This window comes from Caretta caretta, chromosome 10, assembly GCF_965140235.1.
Source record: "Caretta caretta isolate rCarCar2 chromosome 10, rCarCar1.hap1, whole genome shotgun sequence".
Taxonomy (NCBI): domain Eukaryota; kingdom Metazoa; phylum Chordata; order Testudines; family Cheloniidae; genus Caretta; species Caretta caretta.
This window is the reverse complement of record NC_134215.1, coordinates 58749748-58768191: the sequence shown is the minus strand read 5'-3', so window position 1 is coordinate 58768191 and position 18444 is coordinate 58749748. Positions and strand designations below refer to the sequence as shown.

Here is an 18444-nt window from a genome sequence, read left to right as displayed (position 1 = left end):
ATTTTAGGTGTGTAAATTAAAAACATAAGCCTCACCTTTTGCCAAACAAACAGCTTTTACAATATGGACTAAGGCAAAACCAAAACCCCACAACTCAGAGATTTCCCTAAATGACCAGAGTGGGTTATAAGTCTTGTGTGTGTAGCCTTCCCTACACACACATGTTCATTTATCTAATCCTGAGAATTTTTCCATTTGCTTTCAAATCACTGTTTCTCTTCCTCTTTCCAAACGACTCCCCTTTTACTCTGCTGGAACCCCTTGTAATGATACCAGAATGTGGGCAAAGCTCATTAGTCTCCCTGCTGTTTACAAGACAGGATTTATGCTCAATGTAGTGAACACAGTGACACTTGATCACTAAATGGCTAGAACCACCATCAAGGCTTTAATCTGAGAAATTTTTCACCCAGACAGTGCAAATACCTATCAGCATGTAGAAGCATGAAGAGCCATATTAATTACAGCTAGCACATGTAGACCAATAACTAACCTTCTCTAAAGAGCACACCAATAAATACCCATTTGCGAAGGTTAATTTAATACAACCCTTGGCTGTTATCTGGTATAGGATATGTCGCCAATTCAATCCATTAAGTAATAACTGAACTCTCAGGGGGCCTAGTTGAAGTCAAATGTTGTTATTCCAGGTTCACTGCTTTTAGTCTCCCTAAAGACCATTTAGGCAAACAGATGGAAGAGCTGACTACAAAGGCTCTCAGTCACAGAGAGCCACTTTGTGAAAACAGGTAACTGATTTCCTGGTCAGAAGCCTTTATCAAGTACTCTGCGTGTGTGCGTGCCCACACTTGTATTTAGAGAGACAACCCAAAAAAGAAAAGCAATTTGTTCTTGCTCCATGTGTAACCAGAGGGAAAGTCAGGCTGCCATAAAAACAGCTTTCTTTCAAAATGAGTCGATTAAAAAAAGCAGTGAGAGATACAGAGACTATCATAGACTGAGCTAAAAAAAATATCAGGGACTAGATGGAGTTATGTCGATTTACACCAGCTGAGAATCTGGCCCCAAAAGCTCTATGCAACCTGGCCCACCTGGGTAGATGGGGGTGGGGGACGCTGAGCTGTTCCAGTTGCTGGATGTCTCTGCCTGTGGGGTTGGGGTACTTTTCATATTAAATATCAGGGCCTCACCTCCCCGCACCCCTTTAAAAAAAAAAGGAGGACCTTATTAAGCTCTTTGGAAGACCTGAATAGTGATGTCACAAGTGGGAATGACCTTAGCTGTAGGTCGTCTTCTCCACACCCTGTCACTCCAAACAATTCTGATATTCATAGAAAAATAAAAAGGGGGGTAGCATTTCAGGGTACAGCCTCATGTGACCTCATTATTCAGATCTCCCATCAAAATCTGAACCTAATATCTCCAATGAACAGCAGCAGCAAAACTCCCAAACACGGAGTCCATCTTCATGCTACATCAAGAAGCAGCAAAGAGCAGAAAGCAAATGTAAGATTGTGTGTGTGTGTGTGTGTGTGTGTGTGTGTGTGTACACAATATATAATTCACTAAGTTCAGCCTTCTGAGCATTTGAGGAAGCAGCCCAATTCCAAAAGTGCATTGTATTGTCCAGGGCTCTCAGCCTGTTAATTTGTCTCCAGTGTTATGACTGTCCCTGAGGTCTTCGATACTCATGCATCTCTGCAGGGGGAGTAATTTAGAGAACTCACTGCTTGGACTATTTAAAATATGCCATTTCTCTGTTCAAAGACAAGGGAAGCACATGGCCTAAGTGATGCAGTGAAGGATGGGGAAGTCAGGAGCTCTGGATTCGAGTCCTGACTCTAACACTGACTTGTATAACCTCGTGCTGGTCACCATGACCACCTTCAGGCCTGAGCTTCCCTATCTGTAAAAAAGACCTAACGCTCACCAGTCTCCCAGGAATGGTGGGAGGCTGAAGTAATTGATGTTTGTTAGAAGCTTTGAGATCCTTGGAGGGAAAGTGCTGAGTATTATTTATTGCACTAGAATGACTTTAGGTAAAAATGTCTTTACCAAAATAACAAATGGTTTTTAAATGATTATCAAAGGGCTCAGACCAGTAGGACCAGGTTAGTATAGTACAGACATGTTGCTCTGGAGATCTGGGCTGCTTGCCTAAAAAGTACAGGTGCGGAGTTAGGGCTTGCTCCAGTTCAGTGAAGTCAATGGAGAGCGTTCCATTGACTTCAATGGGCTTTGGATCAGACCCTTAGTAGAAGTGGCTGGGGAATTATGGTAAAGACAAGGAAAGACCAAGAAAGCCTCATGGGTGATGGAGAAGTCAGGGCTGAAATCTTATTAAGATCTGTCACAGACACAGTGTAATGGTAGCCTCAGTACCTCAGGCATCTAGGAAGAAAAACGGCTGGATCAGGTATTTTAAGTTTGCAAAAATTACAATTAAATAAAAACAATGTTAAACAAGTGAAGACTATTGTAGGGCTCTGATCAGGATGATCCTGGGTTCAGTTATTGGCTCCTATTTGGGCTTACCCCTCTGTACTCAAGTGGGAAGACTCGCTCACTTGCAGCGGCTTTGGATCAGCCCCTTTGTTAGCTTCAGGAGCTGTAAGTTCTTGTCAGAACTTTCAGGATGCCCCAGTACGGGCACTGCTAGAACCACCCTTTGCAGCCTGAAAGGAGCGGTAGCCGTTAAAGAAGGCTCTCCTTTCTCCTTGACCCGAACAGGTGAACAGCCCACTAAACTGTTCATTTCCACCCACTCCATTACGTTAACCTATACCGATGGCTTAATGTTGATTAGTATTCAAAGCTATTAGGAGGAAATAGAGATTTCATATGATAAGGTAAATTGGTGCCTGGTGGAGATGTACAGTGACAAGTGCTGGGATCCAAGGAAGGCACTTCTAAAATGGGTCAGAAAGAGCAGTGATGACAAACTCTTGTTAGATTTCAGAATGCAAAATAAAATGGCTCTTTTCAGGTCCATGAGCCCTGATTCTCATTTACACCAAGCCCCATTACATCACTGTGGCAGCATAAAGGGGGCTTAAAGTGGCTGTAAATGTAACTTACTTCCATTTTAAGACCATTTTCACTGCCAGGGTGGAAAATGAGAAGTAGGTCCTATGTCTCGGGAAATGCCATAGTGATCTAGTTGAAGAGGCTTTGTAGGCTTTTCAACTGGTCAGCCTGCAGCTTTCATCCAAGTCATCTTACAGTTATAAAAGTACAAGTGCCTATAAACCAATGCAAAAAGCTTAAGAGAAAAATGGGTGATCTGGACTGTCTCACTGCGAGAAAAAAACCCTGGCATGTTTGAAACATGGTGGGGTGAGAATAATCAGTGGCATACCATAATTTTTAGCTATAAACTTCATAGGGAGGACAGGTTAGGCTGCAAAGATGAGGGGAGTAGCCCCATACATAAAGAATTCCATGAATTCTATTGAACGAAAATGTCTGGGTAGAGAGGACCCTGAGGTAGACTCAGCAGTGGATAAAAACCTGTGGTCATAAAGTACAAACACAATAGCAGGGACATAGTTCTGACCTCTGGATCAGAACAATAATCGTGAAGTTAAATTTGAAAAAGAACAGGGAGGCAATAAAAGCTATTAGAATAATCACCACATATTACCCAACTGAATATTATGCTGTGAAAGAGAGTGTAAGAAAAATAATTCTCTATATTCTAACCCACACTTGACTTAGTCCTGTCACACAGGAGTTGGTTTAAGAAGTAATTGTAGCTGGACCATTGAGTAACAGTTACCACATAAATAATTTCAACATCATTGCAGGAGAGGATCACATGAAGAAGCACTACACTCTGGGATACTAAAACTTCAAGAAGGGATTTTTTTTTTTTTTTAAAGAAAAGGAAGGAAGTTAGAAACCTCCTGCTTGAAGTTAGGAAATTAAAATCCATAGAATCAGCATGGAGGCTTACGAATGTATACGAGTCACAGAAGATTTGCATTCCCAAGGCCAAAAAAAGGAAGCAAAGAGACAAGAAAATAAATGGGATGGTTAAGAAGAAAGATACAAGGGTTTATGCAGGCCAAAAAATATCCTTTATAAAAGCAAAAGCAAAAGCAATCCTGCCTAAGTGATGCTAATAGAAGAGAACATAAAATGTAGAGGCAGCAAGATATAAAATGGAAATTAAAAAACTGCTTTGAGATATTTGACGAAAAAATACCAAAGATGTAAAGGCAAATTAAAAATTCATAAAGTGTAGTCTTTTTTTTTTTAAGCAGCTTTGCGAGAGTCAGCGGGATCACAAGACAACCTGGCTGTGAAGGGCAGAATAAAGGAGGCCGCAGACTAAGCTAAGACTGACATTTTCAGAACTGGCCCCTGATTTTGTGTGTCTCAAGTTGACCATATTATAATAAAATAATAATAATACCCATATCTGGAAGCACACAAAGCTAGGAGACTTTCTAGGCAGTCAGGGCCTAAATTAAAGAACGGGGACGTGGAGGAGGGGGGTCATAAGTCTTCACCACAGAAGAGAATGGGGAAATACCTGTCCTAGGGACTGCTCTTTACTTCTCTATTTAAACAGCATCCATTGAAGTGAGCTGTAGCTCACGAAAGCTTATGCTCAAATAAATTGGTTAGTCTCTAAGGTGCTACAAGTACTCCTTTTCTTTTTTTGCGAATACAGACTAACACAGCTGTTACTCTGAAACCTATCAGTCAAGGGTGCCACTGTTTCATATATGTTGTAAAGAGATTAATTCTGAGATCTTACAAGCAGCCCCGAATGCTAACCTACCTCAAATCTCACAACCTAATCAGGCTGAGGCCCGGCCAGTAATTGCATGAGAAACCTCCTCGGAAATCCCAGGGTGCTGCTAAAAGTGGAGTTGGTGATTTAGTATGTGGCATACTTCCCACTGAGCCAGTACTGAAACAATGCCCCAGCATGGTGCTGCTAGGGATGTCATATTTCAGATGAAATGAAGAATTGAGGTCCTGACCAAACACTGTCATTTAAAATCCTGTGGCATTTTCCACCCAGGGGTGGTAGGGTTGTTAGCCTTTGTATTATGGTCACATTTTAGTTTGGGTAATTACATTTCACCTTCCTAAAATCCTCTCCAAGTTCAACTGACACTAGTATTCTTCACTTCCTGTCTCAAACTGTTCAGCCTTGTGTTGCTCTGCATTGTTACGCAGCTAATGTGTTGCACCCCAGAAGTAGATTCACTTCAGTGACGGGTAAAGTATTTTACAGAGAGAGGTGTGTTTGGAGATCCTTTGTGTTGAAAGGCACCTTTTATTACCCACATTTGCAATTTTGGGATTGTTCAGTCATTGCCTGCTACTGGATGTCCAGAGAACAGCAAAGAGCGGTATTGACCCAGAGTGCTTTTTTTTTTTTCATCTGAGGCTGGCAAAAAGGTGGCAACCGTTTCATTCAGAGATGGACTTCACTACAATTCTCTATGCCCCTGCCACCTCCAGCGTGGATTACTGCAACTGAGTTACTCCACTATGGACTACGCCTGAAGACCACATGGAAACTGCAACTGGATTAAAATGTGGCTCACTGCATACTTAGTGATATTGTGTATAGGGACTGCATTACACCTTTGCTCAATAGGTCACACTGGCTTCCACTTAGGTTCTGAGTGCAATTTAGAGTGTTGACTGTGACCTACTAATTGCTTTATGGAGTATGTCCTGTGTATTCTAGAGACCACCTCTCTCCTTGTATTTTATTGTGAAAGTTGAGATCAGGTGGGGTGTGAGGGAATTTTCACTGGAGGGCCTTTCCCTCTGAAAATTACTCCTACTTCAGTCCAGCAACACCTGAATGCATTGATTTTCAGGTCATGTTGCAAAATCTAGTTCACCAGGCACCCTCTGGGCAGGGTTCGGAGTGCTACTGAAGGGGGAGGAATTCTGTTTTTGTTGTTGACTTTGTTTCATCTTTTATGTGGCGATTTGTACTGCATATTTAAGTAATGAATTGTTTGTGCACTAAAAATTTGATCACATTGTATGAATTTAAATAAATGTCACACTTATCTACACATAGTGTAGATCATTATTAAAAATAATAGAAAACACTGGCCAGGGTGTTATGATTTTTGACAGATTCCAAAGCATGGAAGTTCTTGTGTTCTGGGTGAAACAAGCTGCTTATATACAATCAGAGCAGCCAGCCCTTCACTAATAATGAGTGTGCAAATAATGCAGGATTAGGTCCTTAAAAAGCAATCACTTTTTAGGCTACATCATTTTAATATATTATATAAAATACAAATAATGTTTAAAAGTCTTTAAGTAGCCAATTTAGCCACTTATTTGTGTTTGTTCCTAGGTACCCACATCACTTGACTGAGGATGCCTCTCCAAAGGAGAAGGTGGAGGGAGATTTATATGCAAACAGCATGAAAGTGCTCAAGAGCTTTAATTTGCTGAAGAAATTGACTTTCTTTGATAATAAATAAAAATACTTTGTCTTTACATAGCCCCATGATAGTGGTACTTCTCTATAAATATACGATTTGGCTGTCACAATGCATCTCTTTAAGCCAGGTTGAATTTTGATGCATCCATGTTGATTTATAATAATGAATTAGTCACATTAGCCTATGCAATCGTTCATTTTCTTGAGCTGTGTATCTTTGTCTCTGCATCTGTGCTTTTAGTTTTGTTTGCTTCAGGGAGGAAGTGGTACTCTTATACTGGAAAAACTAAAACAAACCAATGAAAAACAGTCATTTTTAAAAAATGAGGTGATGAAAAATTAAATTGCAAAATGTCTTGTTTCAGTACTCGGAAAAATAGTTGAGAAAAATCATAAAAAAACAGTGATATTTTATGAACCATTTGGCTATACAAACAAACTGATATAGATTCTTCTACCACTGTGTCTCTGTAACCCGTTAAAGAGTTTTTTTAAAAGAATTATCCAAATGATGGGCAGAGAAGAATCAGTGATTATAATTTATTTAGACTTTAAAAAGGCTTTTGATCATAAAGTCCTTCACAAGAAGCTATTAAGGAAAGTTAGTAACCACATGGTCAGAGATAAAGTCCTGTCATGGATTAAAAACTGGTTAAGAGATAAGAAGCTAAGAGTGGAAATAAATGGACAATTCTCACTTTGGAAAGAGGTTAATAGAAAGGTGCCCCAGGATCATTACTATGATTAGTGGCAATCAATATCTTTGTTCACTAGATCATTAACAGTGAGGTGCATCGGCTGCAGATGAAAAATATTCAAAGTAGTCAAGAGACTGGAAGGGATTGTGAGAAATTCCATCAGGATCTAACCTAACTGGGTAATTGGACAACAATACAACAGATGAAATTCATCATAGGTAAGTGCAAAGCAGTGTACATTGGAAGGAAGAATTTAAATTACTAGTACAAATTAATGGAATCTGAATTAGTTGTAACCTCTGGAGAATTAGCCATTACTGTGGACAGTTCATTGAAGACATCTCTTAATGTGCAGCACAAAGAAGTGAATAGAGGAAGATATATACAATGGAATTAATGTGTTCGCCTGGAATACTACATTCAGTTTATTGTAGATAACAACATGTATAGGATCTGATTAAGGAGTGGTGGGCAATTCTGCATTGTCAGGCAGATGGATTAGCTGACTAACTTAACAGGCCTTTTCAGTCTCCAACTTCTATGAGTCTAAGAACAGATAAAGATATTTATATCAAAATAATAGCATTTTCAATTATATTATCTATACTCAAGCTTCAAAGCATCAGGGGTCAGGAAGAAATTTCCCCTTTAGACCACAATATAGTTTTGCACAGTTCAGTGCACCTTTCTCTGAAACATCTAGACCTGGTCACAGTGGGAGACTGTTACATACCAGTTGGTCCACTGATCAGTTCCAGCATACTCCTAGTGCAGAGAGATTAGGCCTGTGGATCCACATGGCATCAAATCCAATAGCTACTTTGCCAGTCCATGCTGGCACAGAGGGCAGACTGGCAGAGATGTAGCCAAACCCCCACCCAGGCTGGCACACAGAAAATGGTTCTATTTGTCCACTTCTCAGATCTCATCTCTGGTTGTCTTTCATCCAGGTACCCCCTAGTCCTGGAATCTTCCAGCTGAGCTGACCCACAAGGCCTTCAACCCCTTCCCATTCAAATGCTTCCCTGGGAACAACTTCTACCAATAAATCTACAAGAAATTAGCCAGCTAATAATGGCCTGTTACACGGATAGAATGATATTTTTTATATGAAACAAGACACGTCAACCCAAAGAGGATCTGCTACCACAAAGGATAAAAATAGCTAGGGAGAACTCCACTCACCTGATTTTTTTCAAACCTTCTGCTTCAGTTCAACACATTCTAAATAAATCATCTTCCCTGCCACCCCTAATCTGAGTTTTGGTCAAGAAATTACTCTGAGAATCTCCAGCAGGGAAGAAAACCTTCAGGAAAAGGGTCTAGGCAATGTCACAGAGTGGAGATGGGCAAGAGAATTTAGCAGCAACCAATAAAAACCCCAAACACTTACTTTTTTGGAAGCTCAAATGTTTCTGTTCAGTTCTTATTTCACCAGAAGTCGCTTACCCATCCCTATTACAAACTCTGTAATTTTACTGCTTTACTGTAGGGCTGGGCTTACAGTTTGGCTAAATTGTCTGAACTGTACCTGGTCTATATTTAGTTTATAGTTTAGGAGTGGAAGACGATCCCTGTTACAGGTTTAATATGGCCATCAGTCTATTCACCTAATCCTAATGTATAATTCTTTCTGAACAAAGAGCCATTAATAGAACTATATACTCACTCCTTTCGTAATAAAGCAACTTCATCCTGTTACAGTCCTTTTATCAGAGGATCTCAAGAGACCTAATTTAGCAATTCTTACTCAAGCTCAAGATCAAGCTAAAAATGCCATGCAAACAAGAATTAGAACTCAACATCAACTTGAGTATTATCATCCCCATTCTACAGAGGTAAAGTGAAACACAGAGAGGGAGAAGCTTTTCACTCAAAGTTATGCAAGCCAGTGGCAGAGCTGGGGAAAGAACCCAGGAGGCCTGGCTCTTTATTCCAGCTCACAGCACTTAACCACACCCTGTCCTTTCTTGTCAATGTGACTTATTAAAATCACTATGACAATGCTCTGTACATAGGGCTTCTATTTAACAGGATTTATTAATTTTATTTTTCAGGGTTTATTTTTAGCAATTTTTGAGTTCTGTGTAGATGTTCAAAAATCAGATTTTGGGGATTCTCTCTTTAATACGGTAATGAAGATTTTTTATGGAGATACTTCCCAAAATTCTTGACTAAACAGGATCTACTTTAATTTTTATTATATGTATAAAAATGACTTACATGTTAGTTTAAGCTTTATCCTTGTTACTGAACCATTGGTTTTAGCATTCAGTGCATTTGTTCCCTACTGACCTTTAACATAGCACTGTTTCAAATGGCACTACAGAAGAACCTCAGAGTTACATACACTTTCGGAATGGAGATCATTCGTAACTCTGAAATGTTCGGAGCACTGAACAAAACATTCTGGTTATTTTAAAAATTTACAATTCAACATTTTTAATACAGCTTTGAAACTTTATTATGCAGAAGAAAAATTCTGCTTTTAACCATTTTAATTTAAACAAAACAAGCAGAGAAACAGTTTCCTTACCCTGTCAAATCTTTCTTTTTTAAACTCCTTCCCCCCTTTTTAGTAGTTTACGTTTAATACGGTACTGTACTATATTTGCCCCCTTTTTTTTTTTTGTCTCTGCTGCTTCCTGATTGCGTACTTTCGGTTCTAAATGAGGTGTATGGTTGATGGGTCAGTTCGTAATTCTGGTGTTCGTAATTCTGAGGTTCTATTTATGTTAAAGTGCAGTAAGGAACCTTTACTGCCCACCAACAGGGACTACACAGACCAATTAATGTGCAACACATTAGTACACTTTAGAAATCACATCCCCGTTACTGCTCCATGTAGATACAAGCCAGGGACCAGCAATAGTGCCCATATAATGACAAACTGTAATGGGAAAGGGGTGAAGTCAACATAAATTGAGTAACCATTTCTGATATTTTTCCAGTGTTTATTAGATAAACACCTACATTTTTTTTTTCAAATTGGGGGGTGTTTTATTGGTTAAAACCTAACATCAGAAGTCCTTTCTATAAAACAGGGTTGATTACACAACAGCAAGAGATCAAGAATTCCTGCAGAAAAAACCACCAGAGGTGGCCTGAGGGGAGGAAAACTCTGCAAGGGGAAATAGTTCCATTGGAATAATTCCATGTCTATTTTTAAACACTGGAGAGTTGCTCAGATATTATTGTGTTGGCGAAGCCATATAAATATCTAGATAGGAGAACAGATCAAATGATAAGGAGGTTCAGACTCTGGAGCCCACAGAGTCCTCACAGATACACACAGATCTCCACGATTCCATGCTCAGAACGCCCAGACGGCATAGCTTCACTGCAGCTTCACTGCTGCGGCTTCCCTCAACATCTGATGCTCCTGGAACACCCCATTTTAGAGGAGTTCCCAGCATGGAGATGGCACAATTGGATTGATTGCTTGTTGCCAGGGAGAGGGTGTGTATCAGCCTGGCATTCCCTCCTGCCTGCCCCTTCCCTGCTCATGGATCCCTGGACTGATAGAGGTCTCCACAGGTTTGGAGCAGGGGGATGAGGAAGGCAGAAAAACAGAACTGCAGAATGACTTTGCTTCTATGCAAGAGGGGAAGACTCTCCTCTCTGGTGAGCCTGGGGGAATGATTCCTCCCCACATATTTATATGGGGCTCAGAAATGAAGAACAGGTTTAAAAAATAATAATTATATTGAAAATCTTAAGTGACTTGCACATAGCAGTTTCAGTTGGTGTCATCAGAAGGGGAGATATTTAACCCTTAACCTGTAAGCCTGTCTAAATGTGGACATTAATCTTGTTTAAGTTTGGACAGAATCTGGCTGTTTCTCTTCCAGCATTTTCCTATTATTTACATATTAAATTAGTCATTTTCTATAGTGCCCAATCTAGGGCGATATATTTCTACAACTAGTTTTTAAAAAGAAGACTACATTCCCTTCTGAGGATGGAATGCAGAGTAAACTACAGCATACATTAAAAGAAAACTGCACTTGTGCATCAGGAAACTGACAGTCATTGCAAATATTTTTTTTCCTGATCAGTGAAGAAATGTACAGTGTGCATGTTCCAAAACATGGAGCAAAAGTATATGTGATAGAACGCAAACATTCTCTGCTCATTCATTTCACTACATCTAGCATTTAATACTTTAAAGAAACAATTTTATGATATTTGATTGCTAACTAGTGGAAATACACCCAACTTTAAACACACAAACACAAGCAGTGTTTATTTTATGTATGATGACAGGTTTCAGAGTAGCAGCCGTGTTCATCTGCATCCGATGAAGTGAGCTGTAGCTCACGAAAGCTTATGCTCAAATAAATTTGTTAGTCTCTAAGGTGCCACAAGTACTCCTGTTCTTTTTATTTTATGTATGTCACTCAACGGTCCTTCACAGTGTGGTATTTTCCTAGGAAAATAATATATGTCCTACTATTTTAAAGATTTCTGGGTAAAAAAGTAATACTTTCTTTCAATGCACATTTTTTAAATCTATATTGATTCTGACTTAAGGCTCCCTGGAAATCTAATAGCTTTTAGACTTAACAAAATTTCCTCAGCATTTTTCAAATTTAGAATTTAAAACACAGCAGAAATGCAATCCTTAACTAGAAAAAACATTTTCAAGTAACTTTAATTTCTCTGCATTACCATGAGTACCTTTATTTTATGTAAAGAATTAACTCCGAAATGGTTAAGACTTTACATTCAGAGAGAACTGTAATAAGAAGTTCAAGAATTCTGAGCACTGCTTGTGTGTTTAAAGGTCTCAGCTAACAAGCAGGAGGCGAGAGGCTGCTGGAAATGCTCACAGATGCCTGATTTTACAAGTTTTTTGTAAAGTGCTTTAGTCTAGCATTATTTATTGTTTATGGAAGTTGTTTGTCACTTAAGACATGAAGCGACCCCTCCCCCAAATGAAAGAATCAAGTTTCAATCCATTATTTCATTTCTGATTGTTTTTCTTTGTAATAGGTGGGAAAGTGGATCCTGGATAAAAGTCCTGCCCAAGACAAGACTCTAAATTGAAGACTCCAATTATCTATAAATCACTTGTCTTTCCTGCAGAGAGAAAGAAAAGGGAGGGGGAGGAGAAAGAGATAGAGACAGACAGAAAAACAGAGACAGACGACATGCCAAATAAAATACTAAAGGTACCTTTTCTATATCAAACTTCTTTCTTCAAGGGCAATCACGAGTTACCTGATAATTCAGATTCTGGTGAAACATTTTTGTTGTTGCTTTAATACTGAAAAATGAACTCTCTTACTTCAACCATTAGGCTAAAATCTGTCAGAACTCTCACACTTCTGAGATTATGGCATTTGCATTCTAAATGATTAGAGTTTATATTCCTTGGTAATGTTTTCAAACAAAAAAGAGGCACATGGCCACTCACAAGTTTGCATTATACTTTAGAAAGATTTTTAAACCAACTTCCCAGTTGCATAAAGTTGAGAAATGTATACACAATTACTATACAAACTGACTTGGATAAGCACATCATTCAAAGAGTACTCATAATACCTGACACACATTTTATAATACAAGAACTAATAACTTTAAGCGGTAAATAAAATTCATGCAAAATATTTGCTCAATATCATTGTTCTTACAACGACACAGCAATCACCCTCGAACACCCATGTACTTTTTTTATTTTCATTTAAATTACCTTCTGGAAAATTATAAGCTAACAAATATACGCACTCTTAATTTGTATATCTCGTTTCTCATTAAAAAATTATGAAGCCTAAAGTAGTTGAGTTTCCCCTCAAATGTACTTCTAAAACATGGAATAACTAACAAATTAGAGAACAAATTCGTTTTGGCACTAGCTTAAAAAAAGAAAGACAAAAAGCTTTTAAAGTGATAATTGGAAAGAAAATATTACAATGGATTGGCCAACATGGGTTTCCTATCAGTGCTAAGACACCTGAAGGTGTATTTCCAGTAGATAAAAATGTTATCACCTTTTTCTAATGTTAATGTGTTTTCTTTTCCTATTAAGTTACTCAGTAATTAGGAATAAAATCTTAAACATTGGAATCTATTTATACAATGCATTTGATATTTCTCCAGCACAAATGAAAACATACTTCAGTTCAAGGTACTAAAGGTGTAAAGATTAAAAATATAAAAACAAAATTTAAAAATTGAACTTGCATTTACAAACAACTGGTCTAAAAGCCTGTTTTAGCCTCTGGAAACTGTTCAGTTCTATAATGTAATATAGAAATCCTGAGTATGTATCTACCGTGACCCAACTGGATAATTCTTAACCATGCCTTAATGAAAATATAATATGACACTATATGTCTTAAATGTTAAGATAATTTGCCCTCTAAACAATGTCATTTCAAGGGCATACTCAGATACTGAGGAAGTTAGTCAAGAGACCTGTTTCAAGACTGTAACAACCTGGTAGGATTAAGAGCCCTCCAGGAATTGTAAAAAAGTCCCAGGGGTACATGGACCATTTCAATAAAGAAAACATTTTTATTTTCTGATTGAGAAGTAGAAGTATGTATAACCTCCTCTGATTTCCATCAGGAGCAACTGAAATGTATAAGGGAAGCACTGACTGCTACACTGAAAATAAAACTGATCAGTTTTGTGGAAAACAACATTTAAAGAAGCACAGAAATGGTTCAGCCAACCTCAGCAAATCTCATTTGCTTTTCTATTATCCTTTGGCTTTCCAGATGGTTACAGGGCTACAACAATCCGTTTCCTTTATTAGTGTTTCAAGGCAGTTTTTTTATCTCTGCACTGAAGTCGGTTAGGGCAGATTGGAACCGATGTTAAGCAAAATCCCTCTTCTGGAGGGAAAGCTGTGAGCTCCCTGCCAGAATAAATGAACACAACTTACCTTGGTGTATTTGATTTCAAGGTTGAGAGTGGGAGAAGGCAGCAGATGCAGAGATGCCATCAGAGCTGCAGGGTCTGCCTTCACCTCTCCTGGCATCTCAATTTTACTGGAAGTCATAGTCTTTGGGGATTTTATAGTACAAACGTTCCCCCTTATCTGACCTGGGCTTCCCCCCCCCTTTTTTTTTTCTTTTTTTCCTCCCCCCACCCCCCCTTGCACAGATCAGTGCTGAAGCTTTTGCTCTCGTCCTCTGTATATAGGCAGGTGTCAAGCCGGGTCTCTTCTTATTGGCCATGAGGGCAGAGGCAGGGGGGCAGGTCCATCCTACCTAGGCTGAGAGAATTCAAATGCTCTCTCTTTCCATCAGCCTGAGCGCTCAGCCTCAGCCCAGTCTGGCAGAGAGTGCAGGAGACCAGCCCGCAACAGGTCTCTTCTCTCGGCCCAGGCTGGAGCCCGAGCGGGCTCCGCCCTGGCTCTCACCCATCCGCCGGGTAGCCAGCAGCTGGGCCCCCACGTGAAGCGCGCTCTGGTGCCGGGGCTGCGGAGGCAATTCCCGAGGATTTCCCTGCAAGAAGGGCAGGGGAATTAGCAGCCGGGTGCTAGGTGCAGCCCGGCGGAAATCAAAGCGGGTTTCCGAGGGGCGCACAGGCTCTCGGCCGCAGGGGGGCACTTGGGAACCTCATTAGAGCCGCTCTGCCAAGGGGGGGGGCGGACAGGGCGATGCGCGCCCGGCCCCAGCGGGGCAGCCCCTCCGGGGGAGGCCCGGCTCAGCGGACACCCCGCGCCAGGGGCGACCCTCCCGGAGCGGCCCCGCAAGTGCAGAGAACCCCGCGCTCCCGGGCACGGAGCAGCCCACACAGCCCGGGGCCGGGGCAGCTGCTGGTCCAGCTCCGCGGGACAGGCTCAGCCCCGTGCCAACAGCAGCTTCCCTCCCTCCCAGCCCACGGTCCCCCGGGCAGAGCGCCGAGCAGCGGCTCCGTTCCCTGCTTGCCCTCCGCCGGGGTAGGGCAGGGAGAGCCAGCCGGACACACGGACACACACGGAGAGACGGAGCTACAGCCAGCCAGGCTGCGCGAGATACACACACCCCGACAGAATCGCATGCAGAGATACACCCCGCCAGACAGAGAGACACGGATGTACACACACTGAGAGAGACAGTCATACCCAGAGATACATCCCGCCGGACAGACCCACACGTACACACAGATACACACCGACAGATATTCAGAGAGAGACACACAGAGAGAGATACTCATACCCAGAGATACACCCTGCCAGACAGACCCACACGGAGAGACACGAAAGTACACACAGTTACACACCGACAGATATTCAGAGAGACACACACACAGATACTCATACCCAGAAATACACCCCGACAGACACACAGATATACTCATACACGGAGGTACACACACAGACCCAGAGACATACACCGACAGATATATGTATACACACACAGATACACTATTTTTATATACACACAGACACAAAAGTACACCCTGAGGGGCACAGCACAGACGCATGCCGACGCACATTTTGTTTCCACCTTAGGAGAAAACAGGGGAATTGATACCAGTGAAGATGCTGGTAGTCCTGCCTCTTTGCTAGGACTACCCTCTTCCCACACTGCCCTGCCCTGAGCAAAGATGGGCAACCCTTCCACTCCCAATCAAAGACACAAGGTGGGGGTGAGGTAATAGCTTTTACTAGTCCAACTGTTGTTGGGGAGAGAGAGAGGCTTGGAGCTTACACAGAGCTCTTCCCTCTGTGTAAGCTGGAAAGCTTTTGTCTCTGGCCAACAGGAGTTGGACCAAGAAGAAGATACTACCTCACCCACCTTGTAGCCATGTTGGGTGGCAGGATATTAGAGGGACAACAACAGGGCACACTCCCAAAGTTTCTTTAGAACTGGCCTCCCTCCTGGTCTGTTTCTAGATGGGGATCTGCTCCCTTTTCCCTACCTGCATCACACCCCACTACAGGAAAGGGGTTTCCTTGCACAACCCAGCCTCTTGTTCTCATCTGCCAGTTATTTTATTTACCCTCCTTCCTCCCTCTCCTTCAAGCGATCTAACCAAACGGATTTCCACTCCCCCTTCATCTACTTTTGTAGAACAGGGACCCTGCCTCTCCTTGCATTGGTCTCACAGGATGCCGCAATTTGGGAACCAGAGTTTTTAAACAGGTCCTGGTGTTTTCCCCCTTCTATATCTCTCCCACCTTTAGTCTCAGCATGTACCGATTTTCTCAAAATCGCCTCGCTTTTTTGCGGCTACTTACATCAAAGAGGCTGGATCTCAGGGTGTGACAGTGATAAACGCAAACCAAATATCCTCCAAAGAAAGCGGCCGGCAGCAGATACCTGGTTACAGGCAGCAGCATCTTCTGTTAGCCTGCTGCCCTCTGCTGGGCCACGTGGCTCATATCCATCGTCCGGTCCCCCAGCAGAACTATCGCCGTCTGTTGGAACTGAAGACAAAGAATGCACATCAAAGCAACCAGGAACATAGCAGGTTATTCTTTTTATTGAACTAGCTAAGAATAAACAATAGAATCTGGGGACACTCTGGTTTTGTTAGATGGACCCTTTGCAGAGTCCACAAATCCTTGTTGCTCCTTGTTGTACAAACATGGCCACAGTTCATGGACAACTTGCAAATACAAATATAGAGTGTCAACAGGGGTTATGTAAGGACACACGGTGAACTTCACCCCTCCGCAGAGAGCCAGCAAAAGGTATATGTCACATGAGGGCTAAATGTTTAGCGTTTAGTGGTGTATAGGCCACAGCGCTGATCTGTGAATTCACCCACAGTAGTGGTTCCAGCTGAGTAACAAAAAAGTAAGGTCCAAATATATTTGTCTAATTTCCTTCTTTTCTTTATTCTCCTCCCAGTGAAGATGGCTTCATAATTTTGTGTTTTTTATAGGATAGGCAGGACTGTGACAATTTGAATGAGTGAGATTTCAAAAATTTAGCAATGCAGTTTATAATGCCACATTAAAACACAGAGCCAGCGCTTTATCATATCAGTGATATAGTCTATAAACTGCCTTAAAATGAACCAAATGAGGGAATCTTCCCCCGAAATGAGTGAAACTCAGTGGGGTTTGTATCTAGGGGGGTTTTATTGGGAAAGATTTGAGAGATAGAGCCTGGGTGGCTTTTTCATTCTTAAGCAATACAGGCTGCTGGAGATTAAGCCAGAAGGCACTCATTTCCCCGGTACACACTAACTGAAGTGGGAAAAACTGCTTAAATGCTGCTCAGTCTGGGCTGGGACAGTCTGCACAGAGGCCCTGTGCCTTTGCACTACCTCCCAGCTTCCTCCAGTTCCATGGCAGTGCAGATCCTGTGCCCCTTGTTGCTAGACACTCCTCCGTCTATCACACAGACCCTAGACCCCAGCCACCTCTTAGTGTGCTGAAGGCCCTTGGGCTGGCTGCTAGCATTACCTTTTCTGTGGTGGGGGGGGTGATGACTGGCACCACCCTAGTCCTGCCTGAGCCCACTGTCTGTGAACAGATTGTTGAATAGGGAATCCCAAGACAAGAGGTGGGAAAGACCGGCGTTCACTCTTCCTACTAGCCAGGGGTCTGCAAAGGCAACGATTTGGGCCTAAAACAGAGTGTGATTGTGCTCTCATTGAAGTCAAAGGCAGCTTGGCCAAATGGGAGTAATAGCAAGGTCTAGAATACAAAATGCTACACTGGACATAACAACAACGTTGCAAGCATAACTCAACACTATGAGTGCTTGATTATAATACCATAGGTTGTTCAGCTCCCACTAAAGGAATACAAATATTTCTTCTTGAGTGTAATCTTTCGGGGCAGGGACTCAGTCTCCCTATGTGTCTCTACCCACCATATTTTGGGTGCTATCACAATAAATAAATAGAAATGAATATAGAACTAAACTTGATTTGCTTTCTCATGGGAGAACAAAATAATTCCAATAAAAACTACATTGCATGGAAAAGGAAGAAAACACCATCTGTGTTTAAACCTGAGGAGTTCCACAAACGACAATATTTTACTGAACTCTTGCAACTTCTATTCTTTTTCTGAGTGGGAGTGTTAAGTACACTGGTAATTAAATCAGTGTGTTTTACTTTCTTCCATGTGAATGGGTTTTAATTAAACACCTATTGAGACAGCAACTTCAAATCACTTAATCTGGAAACAAATTTGTTCTGTGTCAGGTTGTAATGACAAAGATATTACTGTCCTTCCACACTCAGTAAAAAAATAATCATCGGCAAAATGGAGAAAGATCTGAGTAATTGTCTCCCTTATTTTCAAGGGAAGGATTTCAGTTAGTATCTAGCCAATAACAAATTCATTCTGTAATTGTCACAATTCTTCTTTATTATCAGTTCTGCTCATGTGGATCTAAAAGGTAGGTAACATTTAGAAAAAAACTGGACTCCATTTCCAAACTTTAATGGCCC

At 41.3% G+C, this 18444-nt stretch overlaps 1 protein-coding gene across 2 annotated transcripts in view; it reads right to left on the bottom strand.

Annotated features, from left to right (window-relative positions):
- The window catches only part of ALDH1A2 (aldehyde dehydrogenase 1 family member A2), a 69043-nt gene extending 52647 nt beyond the window's left edge, over positions 1-16396 (bottom strand). The window contains exon 1 of one of the 2 annotated variants that reach the window (XM_048867208.2): positions 16271-16396. In XM_048867208.2, coding sequence (XP_048723165.1) covers positions 16271-16372 — 102 coding nt within the window. In that variant the 5' untranslated portion in view covers positions 16373-16396. Of the gene's footprint in view, positions 1-13984; positions 14153-16270 lie in introns of those variants that run through there. The other variant, XM_048867207.2, reaches the window with a different exon arrangement.
- Positions 16397-18444: the final 2048 nt, after the last annotated feature.